Below are 27,970 nucleotides of genomic sequence, written 5' to 3'. Positions count from 1 at the left end.
TTACAGAAGGTCCTATAGCAAGGTCCAACAATGCATATGTCTTAAATTCTAACTTACAGAAGGTCCTATAGCAAGGCCCAACAATGCATATGTCTTAATTTCTAACTTACAGAAGGTCCTATAGCAAGGTCCAACAATGCATATGTTGGCAGTTCAAGAGAAGCCCTCCGACCAGTACTGCCAGACTCTGACCAGAGTGCTGTTCAACTCTGGTGTAGCTATAACAGTGCTGTCATGTGTAGCCCTATTCCTCAACCTGGGTATTCTGATCGTGTACTGGAAAGCAAGGAGACTTCTTACTCCTCAGTACTTGGCTATCATCAATGTTGTGGTTTGTATTTGGATCAAGTATTCTTAATCACCAGAATTTCAATTAAGCGACGATACTCAATACTAATAGTATTTCTCTAAAGATGTAGCCGAATATATTGACGTTGCCATCAACTACTAGTTTAATTCAGGTATCCGACTTGTGCAGTGCAATTGTTGGAGTCACGTTCAGAGGTCCAGGAATGGTGCACCCTAGGTAAGTGCCTAGAAGTTTAAGAAGTTAGTAATTAGTACAGATTAGAAGTGGCACTTCCACTGCCAGCATGGTTAATTTCATATTATGTTTCTCTCCGTTTGTTGAATATTTAGCGTAGATTAGGAAATAAGAATGCAATCATAAATATGAAGCAGCTGCAACTGTACAGGTGCACAAATACGTTACCTACTTTAGATTAATCCTATGGAAATTAATAATCAGATCTAATGGTGTCTAAATAATGGGGAATTTAATAACAATAACAACCTCAGCCTCTTCTACGGCGGATCAGCCTGTCCTGATGAAACAACTGCGTCTGACTCCGTCTCTACATTCTGCTTCTGGTCACCTTACATAGCATGGGCATTTGCTTATCAGAACGCTTGTGCTATCGCTATTCTCTCACTCGATAGGTTCATTGCTATCAGCTTTCCATTCTGGTAAGTTTTATTTTAATTTGCAATTAATGAGTATATTTATATAATTACATGAATAGTTATAACTATTCATGTGATACTGATCTAATGAATTGTGTTATTAGCTTATTTCGTAAATTATTATTATTATTATCTATTAGCTTATTTTGCAAATTGAGTTTTTGAATTCCCTACTCTGATAAGTGATACTCTTAGTATCAAAATCGTCTAATTAACCACCAACTAACCATACTAACATCACCTCGTAATGTTTACTGATAAGACATGAACCCATTGTAACTTGCAGGTACAAAGTGATGATAACGAAGACACGTGCACGAAGGATAACTTACATCACTTGGGGATCTATCATCTCATATCTTGCTTTACATGCAATACTCCTTCATATTGGTTACACTACTGTCGTGTAAGAAATAAACTTTCTCTTTCTCTTTTGCTTTACATGCCATACTCCTTCATATTGGTTACACTACTGTCCTGTAAGAAATACACTTTCTCTTTCTCTTTTGCTTTACTTGCCATACTCCTTCATATTGGTTATACTACTGTCGTGTAAGAAATATACTTTCTCTTTCTCTTTTGCTTTACATGCCATACTCCTTCATATTGGTTATACTACTGTCGTGTAAGAAATATACATTCTCTTTCTCTTTTGCTTTACATGTCATACTCCTTCATATTGGTTACACTACTGTCGTGTAAGAAATATACTTTCTCTTTCTCTTTTGCTTTACATGCCATACTCCTTCATATTGGTTATACTACTGTCGTGTAAGAAATATACATTCTCTTTCTCTTTTGCTTTACATGCAATACTCCTTCATATTGGTTATACTACAGTCGTGTAAGAAATACACTTTCTCTTTCTCTTTTGCTTTACTTGCCATACTCCTTCATATTGGTTATACTACAGTCGTGTAAGAAATACACTTTCTCTTTCTCTTTTGCTTTACATGTCATACTCCTTCATATTGGTTATACTACAGTCGTGTAAGAAATATACTTTCTCTTTCTCTTTTGCTTTACATGCCATACTCCTTCATACTGGTTACACTACTGACATGGCGAAGCAATGGGCAATCCAACTACAAAGTATAGTTAACGTAGCAGTGTTAGTAATAAACTTGTGATAATTGTTGAACAAGAATTTTGATTTTAGCCCAGATTGAATTAACCTAAGACTAAGAGCTACAGATTTATTTATGTCTGAGCATGTAACCTACATTCGTCCAATCCACACGATCTTATTACCTGGCTTATTCTTAACCGAATCTCTTCGTTTGGATATGGATATCTGACAAACAAATATGTAATTTAGGTACTAAATATGTTTGTACAGGTGGGTGCCAGCTGACGGTAGGTGCATGTACAGGGTACAGTCAGATTCCCAAGACATAGACTCGGAGTGGAGATTTAAAATATTTGAAGACTCAATCTTTTTCATTTTCCCGCTGGTGGTCACTGTGGTTTGCTACTTGTTTATACTAGCTAAGGTATGTAGTCATGTAGATAGTGTTTAGCTGATTGTCAGCCAATGCCATGGTTACATAATATGTCAATTGTCATTAAATAGAGGATATACTACTAAAGTAATACCACTAAAATTAAGGGTCATTATGTGTAATAAGAACCTCCAAACTGTGCCACTAACTTTTGATCATTAACTCCAGCCAGCCGCAGATCTCTTATTTTAATCGATTCCCATTTATTCCCTAACAAATTCCATCAATTTGCAGGTTCGACCTATAACATACTAAAGTGGTTCCACTTCAGGTGATAAAATCACGGCATCAAAAAGAGGAGCTGGTGGCGGTCCAGACAAAACCCTTGTGTTTAACGTTTTGTATAGTGGTATCGAGCTGTGTACCTTGGATACTGTACTTCATCTCAAACTACATGCAGTACAGAGTTCATCATATCAATGGTTTATAATTTGCACCACTTAGCATATTATAATTATATACTAGTAACATAATTATATACTAGAGTACAATTTGAGCCACATTTAAACTAATTTTTAGTTCTATCACTATGAAGTTTCTCCTTTATATCAAAACTAGTGTAACCCGGCCTACGGCCGGGATTTCACTGCCGCAGTTAAAAAGGGTAGGAGTAATTACCCGCTGAGTCAAAACCCGCATTAGGTGACCCAATAGTTTCTTAAACAATAATCTCATAATCAGTTATTTCTTGTGGATAATTAAGTCATTATTAGCCATGAGGCACCACACTCCATGATCATAAGGTCTGAACACCGAGTATTACACCTCATCACTCCCGTCTTGAACCGCTTTCTATTTTTATTTAAATCGTTATAGAAATTAACCCTTGTTAACTCCGCACCACACCCGCATATTATATTTGAAAACACGCATAACATTGTCGTATGAACTCTCTCTCTCTCTCTCTCTCTGCAGTCCAAACAGACCCCAAACACTAACAGTCCCCCCTCCCCTAATAAGCTTAAGGTATAACATTACAGCGAATCTTCCAGGCTAATCCAATTATGACGCTACTTAAATGCAGCTATAACATATTACACAGTAATGAGAGAGAGAGAGCAAGCCCCGTAACTCTTGCCGTTCTGCTCACCCAGGAAAAGTTACCGGTTGGTGGTGGTACTAGAGTTGGTTTAATTTAAACAGACGGCTCGACCTCGCGCGCAACAACAAGCATGATTTGCACGCGTGGCGTATTCCAATGTTCAAGTAGCTACCACGTGACACAATTCAGCCAACCAGAGTACAGGAATCCGCAAAGTTAAAGTTGCAAACTTTTGAGTGGCCCGAAATGGGACTTTTCTTGAGATTTTGAGATAACTCAGCAATTACGTTGTCTTGAATTTTCCTCCTGGAGAGGTAACGTTACTTTTAAAAGGGGAACATGTTACAAAAAACCGGAAGTCTCTAACTCATTTACTTTCAAAGTTAAGCCCCATCCGGTCAGGGTTTCTGGGTGCAGTTGACTGACGCCGATTAGGGTGTTTTGGCCGTTCTAACTTAAGACTTTTAAGAATTAAAGCAGCCGTATTGATCTTCCAAACCTACAACTTTCAAGGGCTAGAATCCGCTGTATTTTGCTGTTAAAAAGTTAAAACACAACTTGTACTGTTTTACTTCATGATTGGGGCCGTAATTCAAAAGCAAATTTGGCAAGAAGTGGTGCTCACGGTCTCACTTAACCGAACGTCACTTATCGCTCAGTTAAGAGCGACCAAGGTCTTGCGACAGACAGCCTGCAGGCATATGATCCGAATACGAAATATCCTTGTGTTCGGCATTTATTAGCCCTATAAATTGGTTACTTCTTACCCAGGAAAAGTTACCGGTTGGTGGTGGTACTAGCTAGTTGGTTTAATTTAAACAGACGGCTCGACCTCGCGCGCAACAACAAGCATGATTTGCACGCGTGGCGTATTCCAATGTTCAAGTAGCTACCACGTGACACAATTCAGCCAACCAGAGTACAGGAATCCGCAAAGTTAAAGTTGCAAACTTTTGAGTGGCCCGAAATGGGACTTTTCTTGAGATTTTGAGATAACTCAGCAATTACGTTGTCTTGAATTTTCCTCCTGGAGAGGTAACGTTACTTTTAAAAGGGGAACATGTTACAAAAAACCGGAAGTCTCTAACTCATTTACTTTCAAAGTTAAGCCCCATCCGGTCAGGGTTTCTGGGCACGCAATTTTATGTAACATTTGTGGTACAAAACCATCAATTAAACCACTTACCATTGGCCGATTTTTAAAAAAATTTCCTATGGGCTTCATCAGAGTTTTGTCGACACTATACCGAAAAAATCAGTCCCGTAACTCTTACCGTTTTTTTTGTATAACCGACCGGAAATTACACACGGACAGACAGACAGACAGACACACACACACACACACACACATTCTGGTGTTATTAAGGTGATGTTTGAGAGAGGATCTACCCGAGAGGTCTGCTCAGTCTGCTATTATTTCAGTTATGATAGTCAGCTACATATTCTTCTACGTTTCACCGATAGTGAACCCGATTATATTCTCAACAAGGAGTAAAACATTTCACCATGTCTTCTGGGACCGGGTCATAAGATCAAAGTCTAAAAGGGTGAGAGTTTCTTATTACTGAACTTTTATTCAAATTTCTGATTGTTTCTGAATAGACTCAGTGAAGACAGATAAATAAATAAATTCTTATTTCCATTAGAATCTGTCTTCACTGAGTCTATTCAGAAACAATCAGAAATGTGAATAAAAGAACTATCAAATCATGAGACTCAAAAACACTACACGAATCCACCAGATTATCACTGAACTGTTTAAATAAATACAGTTTTTATCGAATCTAAACGATCAATTTGTTAGTATTACAATAATTCAAGTGCTATAGATAAAAAACTGACATCAAAAAGTCAAATCTTCATGTTACAGAAAGAGTCGTACATAAAGCGGTACAAAAGGCACAAGTCAGGATCTTCAACTACATCCTACCAATCAAGAGCAGCTCCCAGGATTTCTAATAAATCACGTGACATAGAACCGAAACTTCCTCCGAAAACACTGCAGAATTTAAAGCCGATAAATGCACTAGATAATGGGCTTGTCTTGGAAAATGAATGTAAGGATGTGTTATATGTCGGGGACACTTTTGTATAACACTCTGGAAAAGTGCCAAAGAAGAAGAATCAAGGACCGGACGGATTTTACAACAGACTTGCAGTGCAGTTCATATCCATCACAAATTCATTGATATGACTATTAGTATTAAAGTGCGTAACTTCGCCTCTAAAACAGGTGAAGTTTGATGTGATTCTTTCTTAAAGCCGGTGGAAGATATTGAGTTTATTTGCTTTACTAAATTAACATTTAAAGTTACAAATTAAAACTTTGATGTTACAGCCATGACACGCTTCTGATCCTTTAGAAATGTAGACAAAAGTAGTCGGTTTCAACCGTATTTCAACCGTACTTCAAAATAATGTCGATGAGGAGGGACTGCTTCTATATTCTATGGACCAATAGAATTGCGATTATAACTATACGTTACTAAACTTAAATATAGCGTGAAATGATTTTTGTGGTTTCTTTGTTGATTTTGCCATAATATGTTAATTCAGCTTTCATTTCAGAATGTTAATTAAAATTAATGATACTCAACTTTTTGATAAAATTATTGATAAATGATTGGTATTAACAAGGTTTGTTTTATAAATATTGTCTGAAATCATTAATATATAATCATCATTCGTTGCATACATTTAAGTATTCCAAACTTTGAAAAATGGATAGTCAAAAAATCCGAATTTATTATTTTGAAGTCGATACTAATTAATTAATGGAAATTATTTAGAACATATTATGTTTAAACAAGATATAAATCTTTGATATCTTAGAGTTATTCAAGAGGACATAAAATACATCATATTCAATAATGGTCGCCTAAAAACAGAAATAAACAAGAACTTAATTAGCAAAATAACAAATTACATAACTCCACGTCAGTTTTCAAAACAGTCCAAACTTCAAGATACAACCCTAACGTAGTTAGCGGGAAATATTCCCACTTTCCCGTGAAGCCGCCCTTCCCACCAGTCAAACTCTAGCGGTGTCCTTGTCAGAATCTCAATTCGATCACTCTTCTGAGCAGAGAAACGGGAAGTTAAAAAGTGGCAACTGGAGTTTTGAGAGAAACGAGACCGGTTTGTAATTTCTACATTTTATAAATATAACGAACACCTTATCTCACCTGAAAGGAAATATCACAAGTCATCTCCCCACTGAAGGGAAAGATAGCCTCGCCCCATATTCTGGGGGGCTGTTGCTGGGGTGAGGCACCCGAGTCTGTAACGGTCTGAGCGTTGTAGGACCTTTGTACAGGAGGAGGGGGAGCCGGGGTCCTCTTAGGTTGGGGGGCTGGACCTGGGGAGACGGTGCATTACGCGTCACGTGACTAATGTCTATTGTTGCTATGGTTACAGTTACGTTAGTTACTAGTTACGTTAGTTACTGAAGTGTGCTACAGTTACTATTTAACATTTTCAATCGGTGTAAGTTTAAATCTATCACACGTTATAACTAACCTTTCTTATTAGATGTGGTAGGGCGGGAGGGAGCCGCTCTAGGCGGACCTTTACTACCGTGAGTCTTCACTGAGGGCTTACTCTTTGGCTTACTCTTCGAGAGGAATTTGGACTTACCTGAAGACGTGACATCTTAGAGATTTAAATGAAAAAAGTCTTTCTTAAAAGAAGAACTTAGTTTTTTTGGACTTTTCCGATTGTTTCTAACAACCTTCCTAAAAGAGCTTATAGCTGCAATCAGTTCCTAAACTGTTAGCATAACAAGTGAGAATGAAATGAGAGAAATTATCTTATTATCATCAGGAGAGATATCATGATAACATACCAAGAGTAAGCATGTCTTGTATCTGCTGAATATACATGCTCAGTACACACACACACATGCATCACAAAGTAACAGGTAACGTACACTAGGGAGACACTTAACAAGTAGTAACATATGACAGAATACAGTTTAACGACCACCTACAAGGGTGGGAACACTTACCCAAGGGCATCTTGTCGCTGTATTATACCAAGTTGGAGGCTATGTAATTAGGCATCAATAAGCGGGGTATATAATAACCGGTGATAACAGTGTGTGTATAGAATGTGTACTGTTAATTTGCTATTAACAACTTGTCAGATTATTATTATATAAAACTCAGGAATTGTATTCAATGTATCGGTTATTATATAAATCAGGCAAAGTAGTAGGTTAAAGATGCAACTGTTAAAACTGTACAATTCAATATACAACTAGCCGCTTGCAAGAACGGCCGGCCAGGATATGTGATATTCTTAACGAATGTAATAAGTAATATGTAATTAACAACACATACAATAAACGTACCAAGTATACATTGCACGCAGTAAACGTAACCGCAAATTCTGCCGAATATCTATTCATGATCTTACATATTATGCCAAAATTGAAAATTCGCCAAGTAATTTAATCGCCATAATGCAGTCTAGACAGATGCCGAAAAAAGTCTTGTATTAAGGAATAAAAAACCGACAAAACAAAACTAAAACTTTCAGGAACGATAAAATGAGACTCTCAGAGTACAGGAGCAGTGAGCACGTACTAGAACAAAGTTTAAACACACCGCAGCTGTAGAACACAACATACAAACCTAGCGTGCTGTGATGGAACACACAAAAAGCCAATTATTCCATATATGGTGATGTGGTAATCCCATCCGTATATATATGACAGTAGTAATACAATCTGAATAAAACATGTAAATACGGCAGTTCCACGGTACTTGTGTTTCTACACCGGGTAATGTTCATAATTAACTCATTAGCTGATTACAGTCCTGGGCCAGTAACCCTAATTACAGCGGTGTAATGTACCAGCGCTGTTCCACTGGACATTTATAAGGTAAAAGGACAAATAACACGTACCTAGTGGTAGTTCTTCTCTACTAGAGAATATTCAGTAAAATATATTGAAATGTAGAAAAATGTGTTATTAGTAAAATGAGTAAAATGTGTTATTTGATCGCTGCTGAAATGTTGGTTGACCTCAGCGGTGTGTAAAATAGTAGGCTAATTCCAACTAGCGATAAAGATAAAATAGTTGTCACGACGGAAATTACGTTTTAAATGTTATTCGATGTTTTACCTCATATATAAAATAAGCCGACACCCGAGGTACAGAGCGGTACAGAACGGAACAGAGAGGTACAGAGCGCTTAGACAACATCTTTATAAATAGTTGGCATCCTTCAAAATGATTAAAAACAGTGCATGTGCTGTGTGCTGTTAGCAACATGTAGAAACGATATATAATATATAAGGACACGTTCATTTGAGTTTGAGGATATTGGTAAATATAAGTGACCCTATTAAAAGGTACAGTGTAGTTGACTTTGTCACACTATGAAATTACACAAACCCTTGATGGTTAGGATAATCGTCTCATCCTCTAGGCTAACTTTGTCACATAACGATATCTTAATCAGGTGATAAGATATCGCTTAAATACGGCCGGCACGGAAATGTGTGTGGCGGTTCCTCCGCCCTGCGGACCACATAAAGGCTAGCTTATATAACATCTTAACCGAAAGTAAGAGTACTTTCTTGACGAAAGTCAAATACAAGGAAATACTTTCGAGAAAACCATAGTATATAGCTAACTTTAGCAGGGTAGTGTTGGTTATGTGCCTAACCTGGTGAGCACAGTGGATATCCTTGCTGTACGGCTAGTTAAACAAGGAATTGAAACTGTGGGGCTCCGTGCAGACCAACCTACCTGTGGCTAAAGCTCTAATATACAAAACCAATACATGGTTACATTGTCACACTATAAACATGTGACAGAGTAAATATGGACCCCTTGCTGCCGTTTTTGACCAAAATTTTGAGTGTCCAGTTGATTGGATGGGTACATATGACCATTACCTACCGGGTGGGCCAAAAGTCAGTACCCATACGTTGGCCTTAATAGCTCCGCCGTCTTTTATATTTGACAGCTGTTGCTTTGCAGATGGCATACTGTACTTACTGGTTCGAGGATTCCGTCGTCAAAATTTGAAAATTCGAATATTTTAGACCACGCCCATTCAATATTAAAACACCTATATTGTTTTCTCTGAACATGCTGAACGCCTAATTTTTTCAGAGACGGTAGATTATCAAATGTTGCATATGATCTGAAAACATGAGGCAAAACGAATTAGAAATGACGAAGTTATCAAGCATTTTCTGTATCTCGTTAACAATATTGACTGGGTGATTATGTGACACCGTGACACGACACCTTAATTGGGCACCCTTACCAATTCCCATATTGTTTAACGGGGTAGTTAACGGGGGCACCTTATCACGTGATTAGGTAAACCAATCACCTGATCACACGTAATGAATAAACTCGTTATGCTTCATATCTCGGTCATCTGAGAAGCTACAGTTCTAATTCTTTCAGGACAAACGTAATTCGAATGGCCAAACACAATTCAATAACATTTAGCTTGATCTGACTATCCAAACTATCAAATAAATTTGAAAATGAACCTCCATTTGAAAAAAATGAACGCGAATATTTTTCGAGTTGACAAATTCCTCGAACCAGTGGTGGTACTAAGTCATACCAGAAAGAAGTATTTAAATTGGGCACTCAGTGACTGAGCTATAAAGGCCAACGTATGGGTACTGACTTTTGGCCCACCCTGTACATATTTGACGACTTTTTTCGTTAGATGGTGCACTCAGGTTTACTGTGTCACACATTTAAGAAAATATGTGAAGAATGTTTAGGGAACCCTGATAAGAAATGCTGAGTAGTGTAGGTTTATTTAATGGCCTGGAAGTGCTAGGAATTGTTATTATATCATATAGTCGCAAGGAATTAAAACACAGAAGGCACAAACAAGTTTACTTTGTCACATAATCTTGATGATATCTGAACATGTGTGAAATTGAACAAATAATGATATACCAGCTTAAACCCTTTGTATTACGTACTATGGATCAAACAACACTGCTAGTACCATGCACCAGTCACATAAATCATTATCGGGTGGTAATATGTTAACAGTGTCACAATTAAACTACCGCAACATGGTCAAAAATAGGGTAATTTCGTCACAAAAAAATTATTATAACTCTGTCAGCTCCTTGCTGGCAAAATAACTAGTTTATCGAAATTTGTTTGATGATAAAGTTACATAGTATTCTAATAGAGGTATAGTTCTTCAAAATAGGGGCAAGACATGTTTACTTTGTCACATCAGTTATTATAAGAGTTAGGTAATCGTCATCAGATTAACCGATCTTTTTCGTAGTATGGATCGATTAATATAGGCAATAAAGCATCCTAATTCCTATGCTAATTTTAACACACTATCTTGATATTGTTGGGGCAGGAAAAGTTAATTTTGTCACATTTTTAGTGACTTAGACAAATTTAACCTGAAATTGTTAAACTTAAACTCTGATGTTCTGGACAATATTCTACCAATCGTTTCTGAAAGAATGTTGAATTCTAATACAGTTATAGATAAATAGATCTTCAAAATAGGGGCAAGACATGTTTACTTTGTCACATCAGTTATTATTAGAGTTAGGTAATCGTCATCGCATTAACATATATTCTTTTGTAGTTTGGATTGATTTATTTAGGTAATAAAGCAGCCTATGCTAATTTTTACACACTATCTTGAAATTTTTGGGCAGGAAAAGTTAATTTTGTCACATTTTTAGTGACTTTGACAAATTTAACCTAAAATTGTTAAACTTGAGCTCTGATGTTCTGGACAATATTCTACCAATCGTTTCTGAAAGAATGTTGAATTCTAATAAAGTTATAGAATATATAGATTTTCAAAATAGGGGCAAGACATGTTTACTTTGTCACATCAGTTATTATAAGAGTTATTAAAGGAGACTATTTCATTATATAATCATTGTTTTTAACCTATTTGCGATTTCGTATAATTTTTTGTGACAATGTAAACATCAATTGATCTTAACTTGCATCAACTACATTGTCATCATGTAAAGTTTTCCCGCCTTTCAAACCAAAATCAGATATAAATAATTCGCCCAAAATGTTAAAAATTCCACATATATTGTGACAGAATTAACCTCATTTCCCAATAACCAAGTGCCTGTATTAGCTAACTTTTCAAAGCAACATATTTAAGGGCTATGATTGGTACTCCATACTTGGTAGATCAACCATCAAATAATGAGTAAAAAGGGTTTTGAGGACACATCACAGTAGAATAGAGGTATGGTATTCTGAGTGTGACAAAGTTACCTAAATATTGCCTTGTAACCGTTCAATCCGTGCCCTTTAACCAATGTTGTATCATAATTGTTAGATTGACCTAATCTACTATGTTTTAGGCCAAGGAATGGTAATTAGACAACTGCAGTTAATTAAGTCACACAAAATGTGACATTTGATACATTTTAGTGCCTAACAACAATAGATTTTCTTTCTGAGCAGTGCATATGGGAGTATGGGTTATGTGGCTAATGTTCAGAACTTCTGAACGTGCTAGGTTGATAGATGTCAAAATTAAGCCACTATCGTCAAAAACGCTATTATTTTTATTTACCAATATCCTCAAACTCAAATGAACGTGTCCATAACAATTCAAAAATATGTCGTGTATATTGTATAAGACAAATAGTATAATTTAAACGTTGGCAGGGTCCCATGAGTCCACATTAGCAGTACTGATTTACTCAGCTTGATTGGAACAGTCTTGAGAGTTGTCTCCTAGCGGTTAGCTCATCACTTTTCCTCTAGATTGGAAATAACTTTACTCGGATTTGTATAATTCTGTAGTACTCTCTAGTATACAGTCTAGTTACTGCTCTCTGGGTAACTAGACGATGCGAGGAATAAATCTAGATAAGCTAGATGAAGGTACGGGAGGAACTACGTCGATCACGTCCAAGGGCCAGTCAGCGGTACAATCTCGTTTGAAGTTTGTAAGTATCGATGAGTAGCAGTCAGGGTCCAGGGATGACCGGAGATTGGCCCTCGCCCCTCATGCGTAACAATAAATGTATAGCTAAAGATTAATATTAATGTGTAATGTGCATTGTGCAATGTGCAATGTGCAATTTGCAGTGTGCAGTGTGCAGTCTGCAATGTGCAGTGTGCAGTGTGCAATAAAAGAATACAGTATTGCTGTTCTGCGTGTAATAGAGCTATAAATATTAAATATCCAACTTAAATTGTAACAGAAGAAGAATGTATATAAACCTTGGGGGAAGGTGCTGGGTTCGACATTTTTTATTCAAATGTTGTGGTTTTAGGCGAAAATACATTGCCTATGAGTATCATTAGAACAACAAACATGCACATATATTAACAACATAGAAACATGCACATATATTAACAACATAGAAACATGCACAATGCACATATATTAACAACAACAAACATGCACATATATTAACAACATACAAACATACACCTTACATGCACTGCACTTACGCCTTCTTCCGTCTAAAACCATTGGCGTTATCTAAAGTAAACGGAAGAACATAATAAAGCATAGCAGTTAATTGTTAAATGATCAGAAACTTGAGCATCACGATAAAGTTATCAGACAGCATGAAAATCAGCAATATAAACAGCTACTATACATCATCGGTATTTGGTTATCATTATTTTCCTTTAAAAAGCAATGAGGAATAATTTATAGTGTGACAATGTTTACATTTCACTGCCGGCCGAATTTAAGCGATATCTTATCATCTGATAAGGATATCGTTATGTTTACCTAGAGGGTGATACGATTATCCTAACCATGCACATGGAGGGTTTAAATAATTTTATAGTGTGACAAGTTTTACCTCATCGTGCCATTTAATAGGGCCACTAATATTTACCAATATCCTCAAACTTCAATAAACGTGTTCATTGTCCAAATACCTATGAAGCTGATGGAATGTGAGGAGGAGTTAGTTTTCTGGTCTCTAGAAGATGAGGAGCTTGTCTTGTTGTGGTATTTGTCTTCAGCAGCTAGTCCTTTCTCTGCGTTCTTATTTGCGTGCTTGTTTAGACCTTATGGTAAAGGGGAAGTTAGAGGGTAAGATCTGTTAGTCAAACTGGATTTTATTAATATCAGAGCACAGGTTCATGAATGTTAAGCTTATATGGAAGACGTATATTATATTTCTTGAGCACCAGAGCAAAAGGAATTGAGTTGTTTACATGTTTAATGATGATGACAGTCCGAAATAAGAGGAAAATGACGGCAATAATTCGTGAAGTAAGTGAGCGCTAATTGCTTATCTAATAATTAATAAGGTCACCTTTAATTCCGTATTTCTTCTCCGCAGCTTTACTACCCACATCGACCGCTTGTTGGAAGGCTTTTCTTTTAGAGTTCCGTGTCAATTCTCTCAATACCTAAAGAAAAAGAAACAGATTTCAAACCTCGAAAGGATCAGTTGAGTATATACCTGTAGAAACTACGGTTGAAAAAGATGCCAGTCCATCATTCATGGCGGGCATAAACGAAGTTGACTAATTGACTAAGTATCATGAAAAATAACTATTTGTGCCGTGTGAGCAAGGTCCAGCCACATAAAATGGCCTATTAGGGTTAATGATTCCTTAACAGATGATACCCGCACAACATTTCTTAGAAATATTGAATAGGTAAACTTAGTGATGAGCAGCGCGGGGTTCAGTTGGCTATAAACCTACTAATGGTTCACATAAAGTATGTTAAAATGTGTAGAAAACTCACATCATGTAGTACATAACACTCGGGAGGAGGATCAACTCTCCCTGATAAGATGTCTTCAGCTCTAACACCGGCACCATAAGACCTGGGGATCAGTACTGAGTATACTCTGTGAAAACTTTGAAAGTCAAACTTTAATTTGAGATATTGTAGTTCTTAGCTGTGATCTCTTTTTTATCTTATTAATTCAAGACAAAATTTATTTCTGTCGTTGCTATGATATTGGCACGTTTTTTTACTCGAAATGAAATGAAACATAGCATTTCATCAACAATAAATATTAAATATGGACATAGAAATTTACAAAGCGGCTGGTCTAGTGAGAAAATGGTATGAAGTTGAAACTCCAAATTCACGCTTTTCATCACACGATTTCAGAGGTCTTAAAAATCGTTAAAACTTTCTCAACATTTACTGTAAAACAATAATTCGCCGTTATTAATTCTCATAAAATAACGTTCATTGGGGTCCTCCTTGACCTTCTTCTTCAAGTTGAGAACCATTGCATTGTGTTCAGCACGCTCCTCGGGCGACCTATCAGGTGAAATAAACACGGTTTTATACTGCTCCGTCAGTCTGAGATCCCTGGCTTTGACCAGTATTCGGTTAGTGGATCCAGTGCTTCCTAGCACCACTTTTACAGGCCTACCTTTATCAGTTGATTTGTCACCAACTCGAGCAGCTACAAAGCGTAGTTTTTCTTCCATGTGGTCAAACATATAACCTATTTTCTCTTTCAGTTTCTCTTCCGCATCTTCCTGCAGACCAAAAATGACGATATTTTGACTGCGATCTTCTTCAGCAAAGGTAACCATCTTTCTAAAGTTCTCTGTCGGAATTGTCATGACTGACTGTGATCGTGAAAGTTTGCGCCTCCGTTTAGACACAGCGCTATTGTTGAACTTACTTTCAGCCTTCACGGGGTTTACTTGTGCCACTTTTACTGTCATCTGAGTTGGCTCTTTATCCTTCAAGCTCAAAAGTTCCCCTTGCAGCTGAATAACCGATTTTTGAGATTTGATGAGTTCACTTTTCATGTTTTCAATCTCAATTCTCGCTGTTGGGAAAACATCACTGTAATTTTTAATACACTGAAAAACGTCAAACAGATGCTTCACCAATACTTCCTTGTTTGGCTCTTCAAACATCTCCATCGTAACATCACTATCATGATCACAATTTATTGTGTTCTTCATTTCCTTGACCAAATGACCAAAATCAACAGCAGCACAAGCGAACTTAGCTAGATCATATCCAGACCACATGGTGGAGTCTTCATTACCCATCATACAATGTGTGCAGTTACTTGAACAGCACCAAACACCCAACACAGCAGCCAAGTTTACAGCGGCAACACAACACAACAAGTAAAAGACAGCTCGATATCACCAAGCACACAACAACAACAGTGCAGGACCACCTCAAACCAACTACATTCACCAACCAACTTTTAAACGGGCAAATTTGCATAAAATTTCACTGAAGTTTGGCACATTAACTTGATTAAGGCATAAACGATGTTTTACACCAATCGTAACACCAAACAAATGGTGATTAACAGTTACAGAAGCTGGGAACTATGAGATCCCGCCTCTGATTTACAGACTAAACCTACTTCTCGTTCGCTTTCCGTCTCTCCAACACGAGGGTTGTCATGGTAACACGAGGGTTCCACCCAGGTTGATACCTAGGTACAGACCTTTAGCCTTAGCGTAGTTAGTTATGTGTTACCATGGTTACTAGGTATGTGTTACCATGGTTACTAGGTATTGTTACAGACTAAACCTACTTCTCGTTCGCTTTCCGTCTCTCCAACACGAGGGTTCCACCCAGGTTGATACCTAGGTACAGACCTTTAGCCTTAGCGTAGTTAGTTATGTGTTACCATGGTTACTAGGTATGTGTTACCATGGTTACTAGGTATTGTTACAGACTAAACCTACTTCTCGTTCGCTTTCCGTCTCTCCAACACGAGGGTTCCACCCAGGTTGATACCTAGGTACAGACCTTTAGCCTTAGCGTAGTTAGTTATGTGTTACCATGGTTACTAGGTATGTGTTACCATGGTTACTAGGTATTGTTACAGACTAAACCTACTTCTCGTTCGCTTTCCGTCTCTCCAACACGAGGGTTCCACCCAGGTTGATACCCAGGTACAGACCTTTAGCCTTAGCGTAGGTGTACATCGCCGCTGGAGCCCTCACCGTCATGTCTACTTCTAAATCCCTGTGTTAATTATGTGTTAATTATGAATTGTCACGTGATTAATTCACTGAATTAATTATGAATTATCTCTGAATTATTATGGTTATCATGCTGATTGATCATGATTATCGTATGGTAGTTACTAATACGGCCGATATTTGTGGAAACTTGGCACATGTCCAAAAAAGGGCAGGGGTCTCCACCACCTACTATGTAAAGTCTAAAGTCAATGGAAACGTTGTTTGACTTTCGTAAACTCAGCAACGACCGTAATGGAAATTTTCGGTGGGCAGGGACCGGGAACAAGATTGTCTGATTTGAGCCGTAATAACCGTAATAACCGTAATAACCGCAATAACCGTAATAACCGTAATAACCGTAATAACCGTAATAACCGTAATAACCGTAATAACCGTAATAACCGTTATAAACAGGATTTCAAGTTTGAAATTTGCTGGGAGGGAGTGGCCGATTCTGACCGGAACTGAAAATGTTAATTACAACTGTTCATTTTTAATCGTATACAAGTCCACATATTGTACATCTAATTTTACTTTATGTGTCACTGAAAATTTGATACAATTATACACAGTATTGTTTTCAACTTGAATAATAAGGTAAGAGTGAGACATGTGTCACAGCAAATCACATATTTTGATGCCATAAATATCATGTAGCTATATCGTACTAGAAACACATTCAACAAAGGGTTTCCGATAGAAAATTACACATAATATAATTAACCTGCCTAGAGGCACATAATATAATTTACCTGCCTAGAGGCACATAATACAATTTACCTGCCTAGAGGCCCCACTGCAACTGAAATGTTTCCACCAAGCATGACATTTTTTCCTTTCATGAACGCTTTGACGGCGTTAGATGTCATGAGCATCATTATAATCGCTGTCATCTGAGGAGGAGGATTTAACATTTGGATGGTTACTGCAACTGATTGGGAATCGATTTTTGGTAAAATACTACAATGGAGTAGATAAGACAGGAGATAAGACAGTTACAGGAGATAAGACAAGAAATAAGAGAAGAGACATATTTGGGTATATCATTAATAACGTTTAATAAAATATATTTTGGAGATTTGACCCTGGGGATTACAGGGGATATACTCCCCATTTTTGGATGAGACAGAGTTTTATCTTTATATTATGAAGGTAAGCCTAAACTACACATAACAGTTCAATATCTATTTAACTTTGGATTATTTGTTGCCAAAAATGAACAAAATCGCCTATATCCCAGTTCGGGACATTCACGAAACTAATTTCGTTCAAAATTACTGACACGTTTCAACAAATGAGGTTCCCCTCCCCACTCTCACCTCAATGCCGAAGTCGAACCCACCACTAATTCCTACAATACCCACTGCGGAGGGGGCGGACCAACCTGGAATATCAACAATGTTAATATATTCATTTCAGTTAGTTGAAATTTAAATAACCAGAATTATGAGGAACATACAAATTATAAGGTACTTGGACAAATATTAGGATGGCAAACTTGTGATATCCTGAAGATCAAAGTTAAAACGATGCTTCCAATCAAAGTATGATTTTGAAATCTGTGATTCAGCATCAGATCAGCTAAATAAGTTGCTCACCAAACTTACCACCAGAGGGTGTCTTAGCAACCACTATCCCTGATCCACCACGAGCAGAGATAAAGCAGCCCAACCCACAGTAGCTTATCATGGCTACTCCTTTAGCTTTGGCAAATATGGCCGCCGGGATCGATTTATCAGGTCCTGAAAAGAGGATTCGTCAGTTTATCATGATGGTAAATTTATCACGATGGTACATTTACCATAATGATGGTACATTTAACGTAATCAATATTTTAGCAATTTTTACCCTCCTCCCCTCCGTAATCAACCGTAATCAAGTTATTCAAGACCCAACACAACCCTCTCCCCCCAACCCCCCCGTCATTGTTATGATATCCGGCCAAGCACCTTCTAAACTACTAAATATTACAGCCGGATATTCGATCAATTTCTAAATTTTATCACTACCAAAGTAAAATTGAGTGGAGTTTGAATTAAAATATTGTCAAATTGTTATTATTTTAGAGGGTAAAAAGAAAATTTTGATTACGTAATCAACGACCAAACCCCCCCCCCCCCCCCCCCCCCCGTAATCAACCGTAAGCATTTAGAACCCCCCCTCGGCTGATTACGTAATATGTGAACGACCCCTAATCTGAAATCTAATTGTGAGTGTAGCACATGATCACATAATGCTGGGCTCTTTGAGTGTTATATTACAAACATCGCGTGACTCTGCTACTCTCGACTGTGTGAGATCATCATTCTGTGTTGTTCCTTTCTCTGTGCTTTGTTGTAGCATTGGATCTTAAATTTAACTTACTTTTTCATTTTCGGTCGCCGAACGTGAGGTGCGATCTGTGCCAGTTTTTGATAATTGCTGCCTAATTATATTGTCCGATTTTCTTAATATAACCAAATAGTCGCTCCCTACTTTTGTACTATCAAGACGTAATATACATTATACAAATTATTGAAACGTATATTACTCCCACTTCTAGTTATGGAAGAAACAATTCTCCTAATGCTGAAGGATGAAGATCCCCTAAATGTTTCGAAGCAGTTACTTGTTGCTGATAGCGAAACGTTTCGCTATCTAATAGAGGAGATGCATCAAGTGGAACTTGAATTTGATGATTTCTTGGCGGAAAATGTAACGTTGTTTATCACTCTGTTGGATGATAGGGAGCTGGGCAATGTACATAACGGAAACTTCATGGAACTCAATAAACTTGCGGAAGTATTTGTAATAAATTGGATGAAGGAGGAGTGCAAGCAGTGGTTAAAGAAGAAGGTGGAATGTGCAAGGACGGATGAAGAGAAACAGTTTGTGTTTGAAGAATGTATTTACACTCTCAGGAAATGGGATAATAAAACTTTGATGAACGTTTTATTGTCAGAATTAACGCATCAAGACAACTCGTCTTTTGTGTTGGAATATATGACGGGTTTAGATGAACAGGACACCGTTCAAATAGACAATATGATAGTTCTCGGAGGGAGCAATACTGAGCCGTTCCTCCGTACTATTCTGGTGAACTTGGAAGGAAAGGTGAAACTGGACGAGAATTTGAAGTATCTCTTCCAGCAGATGAATCTAGCCCTGAGTTTTGAACAAAACAAGGAACTTTATCTTGAAATCTGTGAAAAAATGCTAGCCCTACCAGACATATCGGTAGATGATTTGAAGTTAATGTTCCGTCTCTCAACAGAAACAATTTCATTAGTCAGTTCCCGTAGTGAAGAAAGAAGGCTGAGAACTACTGAGGTGATTGATGGGAAGAAATATAAAGACTTAGTGATCAGTTGTAAAAAGATAACAGATATCACAGACACAGTTCTGGGTAACAAGGTGACGTCTGTGTTTGTAGTTGTTGAACTGCTGCTTTGGGTTTACTACTACAAAACACCCAGTACAGAGGAGACACGAGTATTCCTGACAACACTAGAGGAATGTTGTAAGGAGAAAAAAATGCAGAAAGTTTCGAAAGGATTTTTGGGAATAGTAATTAATGCTTTAAACTATTCTCCAAAATTACAAAAGGTTGAACTTATCGCAATTTTGAATGAGATAACGAACAATGATAATCTCTCAACCCACCATGAGAACATACTCATTAAATGTAATAAGGAAATCAACGTGTCACCAATAACAGGACAAAGATTAGTCAGTACTGTGAAACATGCCATGACAGGAGATACGAGTTTACCAGTAGGTACTGTATTCAAGTCTCTCTTTACATTCCGACATCCCAGCACAGTGGAGTGCAGTGTACACTGTACAGAAGCTGGTAAATGTGGTTTTATATTAAGATACAGTAAACTAGACGAGGATAGTGGTATAGAAGAACTATCTACTAACAGTAAAGACTATGAGGGTACAGGACTACATCTACACGATGTCGTGTCTAGTAGTGACATGTACAGGTATAGTATATGCTCAGGTAACACAGCTCCTGATAACATTGTTCAAGTAGCAGGACGGTGGGGGTGGGAGTGGTGGTTACCAGATGTAACTAACTGGGTGTTTAAACAGCTCTGTGTTAAGTATGACATATCTGATTACGTTGTTACTAAAAGATAACAAGTTCGATTTTAAAAGAGAATTAGTATATTAGCTATTAGCAAGATGTACAATTCAGCTTGATTACGTAATATCAGAGTATCAGTTATCAATATTTATTTAGTTTCTTTTATAGTTCATGTTTAGTAGTTTAGTTCAAATACTTGAAAATTGCACGTAATTTTCTTGTATTTTACTCTTGTACAGAACATTTTGAATGCACAATATTTGGTATCCGTGCCAATAATTATGCTATTTTAGTTGCATGATTCAAAATATTCAATGATGTCAAGACAGTATTGTGACATATTTTCACTATTTTCAGTTTCGTGAATAATACTAGCATATTTAATACTGTGGACAAATTAACACATATTATGTGTATGAATGACATTTATTGTGTTACTGTTAAAATGTTATAATTATTGATTATCTCAGATCATATAAAATAAGTCGAATTCTGATATTATCAAAAAAGACAATAAGGTTCGTATTCCTATGTATCAATTATAAAATCTTCGAGAATTGGCAGATTTGGTTTTCTGAACTTATTTTATCGCGATGTTTCTTCAAGTGGTTTATGAGGTTGCTATCTATTTTGTGCCCGATAAAGTCAGCAAGCAGGTTAGCATGTCTTCAATAATATCCCTAGTAATCTTTCTTAATACGGGAGAATTGAATTATTAGCACCTGGAGTTACGTTCTTAGAATAACGACCATTACATTAATTATTAGTGTTAATGTTATCTTTCAAATAAGGGACTAAATGAACAATCGATACAAAAACTAGCAATCGCTTCATTTTGAATCCTTTTAAATGTATCTTTATCATAATATTGTAATGATAATGTACAAAAACAAGATTTTCATTGCACTCAAATAATGTAGACACTTTTTGAGACTGTCTTAAATTTTTCCCGATCCATGACTCTTGTGCCGTTACTTTGATATTAATAATTAAGTACAATTGATACTTTGACAATATACACATAATATATACATATCATACTATGTTATATGTTCTATATTATTACATTAAATATAATTATATATTATGGTCTCAAGTCCAGACGCCATCATTTCATTTTCATTACAATAACCCTGTGTAGTTATTGAGTATTGACTACTGATTAAATACATATGTATATATTTATATATCAAATATAATTATATACATAACATTAAATAAAATTGTATTGCTGTGTTGCGTTGACAAACCTTTGCTTGAATCAGCAGTGTATTCTTTCAGTAGATAAGCAGATTTGTGGATCTCCTCCTTCATGGACTGGGGCACCCCGAGGAAATGCATTTCCTGTTAAAATAGGGGTCTTAAACATGATACCATGCGAGTGAATAGATTAATGAGCCACCAGAGGGGGGGGGGGGGAGACGTTAACACGAGCTGGGGGAGGACCTTAATACGAGCTGGGGGGGGGGGGGGGGGGCGGACTTTAATACGAGCTGGGGTGGACTTTAATACGAGCTGGGGGGGGGGGACGTTAACACGAGCTGGGGGGCACGTTAATGCGAGCCGGGGGGGGGGACGGACTTTAATACGAGCTGGGGCGGACTTTAATACGAGCTGGGGGGGGGGGAGACGTTTACACGAGCTGGGGGGAACGTTAATACGAGCTGGGGGGGACGGACTTTAATACGAGCTGGGGCGGACTTTAATACGAGCTGGGGGGGGGGGACGTTAAAACGAGCTAGGGAAGGACCTTAACAAGAGCTGGGGCGGACTTTAATACAAGCTGGGGGGGGGGGGGGGGAGGGGGACGTTTACAAGAGCTGGGGGGGGGGGGGGAGTTAATACGAGCTGGTCCAGTAATATTTCGAAAATGAGTAGCACCCGACCGGACCCGGGGGGGGGGGGGGGGGACGTTAACACGAGCTGGGGGGAACGTTAATGCGAGCCGGGGGGACGGACTTTAATACGAGCTGGGGCGGACTTTAATACGAGCTGGGGGGGGGGGGGGGGGGGGGAGACGTTTACACGAGCTGGGGGGAACGTTAATACGAGCTGGGGGGGGGGGACGGACTTTAATAAGAGCTGGGGCGGACTTTAATACGAGCTGGGGGGGGGGGGCGTTAACACGAGCTAGGGGAGGACCTTAACAAGAGCTGGGGCGGACTTTAATACAAGCTGGGGGGGGGGGGGGGACGTTTACACGAGCTGGGGGGGGGGGGGGGGGGGGGGAGTTAATACGAGCTGGTCCAGTAATATTTCGAAAATGAGTAGCACCCGACCGGACCTGTCAAGTTAGAGTCAGCCGGGAGACACTGTTATAATTTGATACAAGTTGAGAAAAAAGTAATTAATAGTAGAAGCTGTTACGGGGATTTTCTGCTCGATACACCAGAGTCATCAGACATGTCTCAAAAGACGTATTTTTGGCCCCTGAATCGATTGGGGATAGTGGGAAGTGTTAAAAATGGGGTTAACCCGGTTTTATTTTGAAAAAACCGATTTTTTGCCCCAAAAATGGCCATTTTTTGAGGTTTTTTAGAAATTTCGACAGGTTAATTCAATAGAAAAGCTTGCATATTTTGGTTTCTTGTACATTTTCATTTGCCGCACTAGCTAATATCAATATAATAAGCACGCACAAGAGTTAACCCGGTCAAAATAAAAAACCTCCAAAAAAATGTTTTTTTGCGCGCTAAATTTTTTCGGCTCTTTATACATCCACAATGAAATATTTTTGCCCACAAAGTGTTTTAATACTGTTCAATAATACTATTGATAGTTTTTCAGCGTCAAAACAAGTTTTGAAAGCGGAAGAAAAAATTATATTTTTCGTGGTGCTGAGCACTTTGAAAATTGTTGAATAAAATCGAGCGCTACCGTAAAATTTTAGTAACCCTTCCCTGAAACTCATTTAAGTTTTTGTACCGTTAGTGTTTTGTCCTTTTCTGAAGTTCATGCCTTCTCTGGCTTAATTTCATTTAATATTGTTTAATACAGTACAGTAAAGTGTTTTATAATAGTAGAGTGCCATTTCTAATACTTCAATGTTACATTGTTGAGATACCTTTACTTGGCAGATTACCTTTTGTAAATACAATTTCACCAATTTAGTATTGCATTGCTTATATGACTATTTGGATTTATAATTTATCGATTGTGGGTATGAATAAACTTTTGGTTCACAATCAACAATATAATGTCTACTGTGTGGTACCCTTACAAGATAAATTATAGATCTTTTGACAGGAATGCCTGACTTAAACCCCCTCATCCATCACTCATTCCGTGTTACCTGTTGGATGTGGAGGAACCCTACCACAAACTGAAATATTGTAAAGGTACCCTTCAGTACATAAATAGAGCACTGTAAATAATATAGATTAGTTACTGCTATCTTCTCAATGCAATTTTGAATACATGTCAGGAACACCTGACTTAAACCCCCTCATCCATCACTCATTCAGTGTTGCCTGTTGGATATGGAGGAAATCTACACCACAAAGTGGAATATTGTAAAGGCACTCTTTAGTACACATAAAATAGAGCACGGTAAATAATATAGATTAGTTGCTGCTATCTTCTTAACATGATTTTGAATTTATAAATAGTAGTAGAGTAAATGTCAGGAATGCCTGACTTAAACCCCCTCATCCATCACTAATTTCGAATAAATGTATAGATGCTGCATTGAATTCATGAAGATATCATTCGTTTTGAGCAATCATTCCCTTAGCTCCCCCGTTCTTTGATTGTTTCAAAGAAGTAGTCAAACTACAATATATGTATTGTTTAGTTACATCTATTGCCAAGTTATTTAAGCCATTTCATCTCTAGTAGATTCAAATAATTTCTGTAATTCTGAATTATGTTGCTGAACAAACTTGACAATCACCATTAGAAAGAAGGTGACATGTTTATGGACCCAGAACTAGCTAAGACAGTTCTCTGTGTACATGCGGATCACTTCAAGAATCTTCTTGATGAAAGAAGCTTGTGTGGTTTGTTAAAAGACTTCGATCTGCTCACAGCCATGCAGATTAAGAAGAATTTAGATCGACATTATTTTGATAACAATGAAAACTCAAATGGTTTGATTTTTAGCTAAATTACCATAATTTTTATAATTAATTAAATACAGGCTGACAATGTTTCATTTCGCAAACTGTATCTGAATAATGTAATTTTAACTGAATCTTAAGCTGTTCAAACAGCTTTTTTAGATGATGTTATCGATGCTGTATAAGTTGAAACCTTTTGATGATGAGAGGTACATGAACAAACCTACACTAAACAATACTACATTCCAGCTTGGAACGAAATGAGTGGAGTTGAACGACGCCCTGTTTATCGAAACTACATCAATCAACTTTTCAACTATGCAGGTTATTAATGAAATGAAATGAAATACTACTACTTTGTCGGAACTAAGTCTGATCTACGCCAGATAACCCCCTCCATATATCCCTGTCCCGCATCAGGGTTCACAGTTCCTCTTTTGAGTTTGTCCCAATTTCCTTCAGTAACATAGACAAGTAGCTTTGTCTTGGTCGGCCTTGCTGTGCTCTACCATGCATAGGTTTCCATAAGACTAAATCACTGGCAAGTAGCTCAGGATGTCTGATGCAGTGTCCCGCCATTTTTAGTCTCCTGCTTCGTAACTTGTTTGACAGCCTTGGTAGACTACCATACAAAGTTATATTGCTGACCTTGTCCTTCCATGAGATACCCACTACCCAGCACCATGCGTAGCATCTTTGTGTATGTCCCGTCCAATACAAATGAAATAAATTATTTTTATCCCGCTTATATCAACAATCAAAATTAAAAACTTATGGACGTATATCACTCATTATTATGTATCACTCTCTAACATCTTGTCCTCACTACAAATATTACCACTTCTGATATAATAATGTTTTTTTTTGTGTCTTCTTTGGCTCAGGCATGGCTCCAGCTCAAAATCTTTGGGTGGGTGCAGCTTGGCGCACGGCGGGGGGGGGGGGGGGGGGGGGGGTGAAGCCCCCTGGGAAATTTTGGAATTTTACTCTCCTAAACGTATTTTAATATCTCCAAAACAGTCTCAATTGATTACAGAAGTCAATTGACCCTTAGTTTATACAAAATTTGACAATTTTTGTGTGAACATTTTCAAATCGTTTGGGTTGGTGCAACATCCTTTGGGTGGGTGCGCACCCACCCGAACCTACACGGTGGAGCCATGCCTGCTTTGGCTATCTGTTTCATTTCCAAGATCAACCGCTGATGGATAGCTCGATCTTCAGGTGATCGATCTGGAGAGATGATAACAGTCTTATGATCTTCACACAGTCTCAGCTTTTTGGCATTTACTAATATCTGATGAACGGTAAGTTAGAATTACCTAGCGAAACTTTGACTGGTCTCGTCTTGTTGGCTGATTTTCTTCCAACCCAGATAGCTTCAAAACGTGGTTTTTCTTCAATCTGCTGAAAAATCACGGTAACTTTATTGCACAGTTCCTCTTCATCAGTCTCCTTCAAACCAAAGATGAGCACATTCCTACTGCGATCCTCTTCCGATACAGCATTCTGTACAACCTTTTTAAAACTCTCTTCTGCAAGCACAGGTGCATTTTTAGTCACAGCTTGACTGTATGACTTCATCTCAGCTTGGACAGTGTCTTGAACGGCGGTCTTGACGGTGGAGTGCACGGATTCCAACTGCTTCGATTTAGTTTCCAGAAGTTCAGCCTGCAGCTTGATAACAGTACTTTGCGATCGGATAAGATCGCTCTTCAACTCCTCCATATCTTTCTTGTTATCCAGAAACGTACTTACATGATTATCGGTAGTCTGATACGCAGAATACAAATTACAAATGTTTTACTGAAACTGACTTCACTGGCTTTTTGAACGTTTCAACTGAAAACTCAGATTTATTGTCACTAACAGTTCGTAGCTTCCGCGAGTTCAGTGATCCAACCGTTATAGACCTCATACTCTTCAGTAATGTAGGTAGAATAAACTGACAATCTTTGAAGAGTATCCATTTCCTCCATCGTTTACTTGTACTTGTATAAAGTAAAAACACAGTACCAGCAAAATGGCAGTTGTAATGTAGCGATAAAATAGAGATAAGAGCTAGATTATCAACACGTAACAAAAACTGTAAAACTGTATCATAAGGTTTACAAGGTTTACAAGGTTTACAAGGTTTACAAGGTTTACAAGGTTTACAAGATTTACAAATATAGATCTATATATTACAGTATAATAACGTTAGATCGGCGTTGCTAAAATAAATCCAAATTCCGTAATCCAAATGGGAGAGAAAACCATTACCAAAATGTCGTGGTGTCACTCTAAAGCCAGAGGCGAGTGCAAATCGATCAAGATAGAAGCTACCAAAAAGAGCGAGAAAAGCACGCAAACCCTAGCAGAAAAACAACATCAAAGTGAAATGTGAAAAATGAAGATGCTTGATGTGTGATTGTGTAGTCGACGATGTGATTGTGTTGGAGTGGAGTGCAAATGTAGAGTGCAGATGAAGGTGATGCGGTGGAAAGGTGATGTCTCGTACTGTGATACTAGTGTTTGTGTTTCTTCTTCACAGGAAATCGTGTTCTGCATAGCTGAGCGACGAACTTGGTGAATTCCACTATGTGTTCCGGGAGAAAGAGGCTCTTCATGTCATGAAATAGCAAGGACTTTGTGGGCTCCTTCATGTTAGTCCTACTGGAATGGTACCTGGGACATGTTCTAAGGAAGTGTTCTTCATCTTCTATGATCGGGTCGACACCTGGAAGGTTAAGGAGGAGCTCCATCACGGGCTTCTCGCTGCAGAATTCACAGATTCTATAATGACGACTACCAGTTCGTCTCCCATATCTTCCTGTTTCTACGTTAAGCTTATGTCCACTCATTCGGATCCTAGCCACGAAGTAATATTATTATGCTGTTAACATCATCTGTTGTGATATACATGACAAAGGGTTGGAAATGTACAGTAACCTTACTATATTGCAATTACACAATATTATGTGAACGACCCCTAACCCCTTATAGGCTCTATAAGTATTGAATAATGATAACTGCAGGGTTTCAAAATGTACAAGGCATCATATCAAAGATTGCATATGCCCGAAAGAAGGACAAATCCAATTTGGCTCTCTGGATGTATGGAAAGTTCTCAACCTTCCAGAAAAGGACTGTTCAAAGGAACACTTAAATCCCTCCGACAGGTAATTATTATAAATAATAATTTAGTCTACACTTCATTATGTCAAATCACCTACTATAATGAAGAACTAACATTGTTGTGTTAACCAAGTTTAATGTGACTCAATTTTGGTGGAACTTTAGAATTTGGACGTTATATCTATCATGTTCATCTTAAATCTCATATTATATACTCAATATTCAATTAAACAGACAAAGATAACCTCTCTAGGCCCTCTGGTGGTGACG

General features: G+C 37.8%; 2 protein-coding genes and 1 long non-coding RNA gene across 4 annotated transcripts in view; 2 read left to right on the top strand and 1 right to left on the bottom strand.

Moving 5' to 3' along the window:
- Nucleotides 1-110: 110 nt before the first annotated feature.
- LOC134819541 (neuromedin-U receptor 2-like) lies at nucleotides 111-6,237 on the top strand. The gene is made up of 8 exons (XM_063829531.1): nucleotides 111-331; nucleotides 462-526; nucleotides 799-966; nucleotides 1,250-1,369; nucleotides 2,303-2,456; nucleotides 2,737-2,887; nucleotides 4,930-5,054; nucleotides 5,378-6,237. Exons 1-8 carry the CDS (start codon nucleotides 137-139, stop codon nucleotides 5,600-5,602), a joined length of 1,203 nt encoding a protein of 400 aa, XP_063685601.1. The 5' UTR covers nucleotides 111-136; the 3' UTR covers nucleotides 5,603-6,237.
- Nucleotides 6,114-27,970, bottom strand: part of LOC134819539 (SH3 domain-containing YSC84-like protein 1) — a 35,928-nt gene continuing 14,071 nt past the window's right edge. Inside the window, exons 3-14 of one of the 2 annotated variants that reach the window (XM_063829529.1) lie at nucleotides 21,776-21,869; nucleotides 18,061-18,195; nucleotides 17,773-17,837; nucleotides 17,234-17,346; nucleotides 16,326-16,454; nucleotides 14,232-14,313; nucleotides 13,792-13,888; nucleotides 13,409-13,540; nucleotides 12,968-12,979; nucleotides 7,027-7,143; nucleotides 6,693-6,865; nucleotides 6,114-6,585 (exon numbers count right to left, since the gene is read on the bottom strand). In XM_063829529.1, the coding sequence (XP_063685599.1) occupies nucleotides 6,469-6,585; nucleotides 6,693-6,865; nucleotides 7,027-7,143; nucleotides 12,968-12,979; nucleotides 13,409-13,540; nucleotides 13,792-13,888; nucleotides 14,232-14,313; nucleotides 16,326-16,454; nucleotides 17,234-17,346; nucleotides 17,773-17,837; nucleotides 18,061-18,195; nucleotides 21,776-21,866 (1,263 nt within the window). In that variant the 5' untranslated portion in view covers nucleotides 21,867-21,869 and the 3' untranslated portion in view covers nucleotides 6,114-6,468. The remainder of the gene's footprint in view (nucleotides 6,586-6,692; nucleotides 6,866-7,026; nucleotides 7,144-12,967; nucleotides 12,980-13,408; nucleotides 13,541-13,791; nucleotides 13,889-14,231; nucleotides 14,314-16,325; nucleotides 16,455-17,233; nucleotides 17,347-17,772; nucleotides 17,838-18,060; nucleotides 18,196-21,775; nucleotides 21,870-27,970) is intronic. The other variant, XM_063829530.1, reaches the window with a different exon arrangement.
- Nucleotides 24,377-27,668, top strand: LOC134820088 (uncharacterized). The gene is made up of 3 exons (XR_010160850.1): nucleotides 24,377-24,613; nucleotides 24,833-24,907; nucleotides 27,601-27,668. It is a non-coding gene; the product is annotated as an uncharacterized LOC134820088 (long non-coding RNA).

Source organism: Bolinopsis microptera, chromosome 8 (assembly GCF_026151205.1).
Source record: "Bolinopsis microptera isolate Bmic1 chromosome 8, MBARI_Bmic_1.0, whole genome shotgun sequence".
NCBI classification, from domain to species: domain Eukaryota; kingdom Metazoa; phylum Ctenophora; class Tentaculata; order Lobata; family Bolinopsidae; genus Bolinopsis; species Bolinopsis microptera.
The sequence above is the reverse complement of the archived record's forward strand: the minus strand, read 5'-3'. Positions and strand labels throughout refer to the sequence as shown.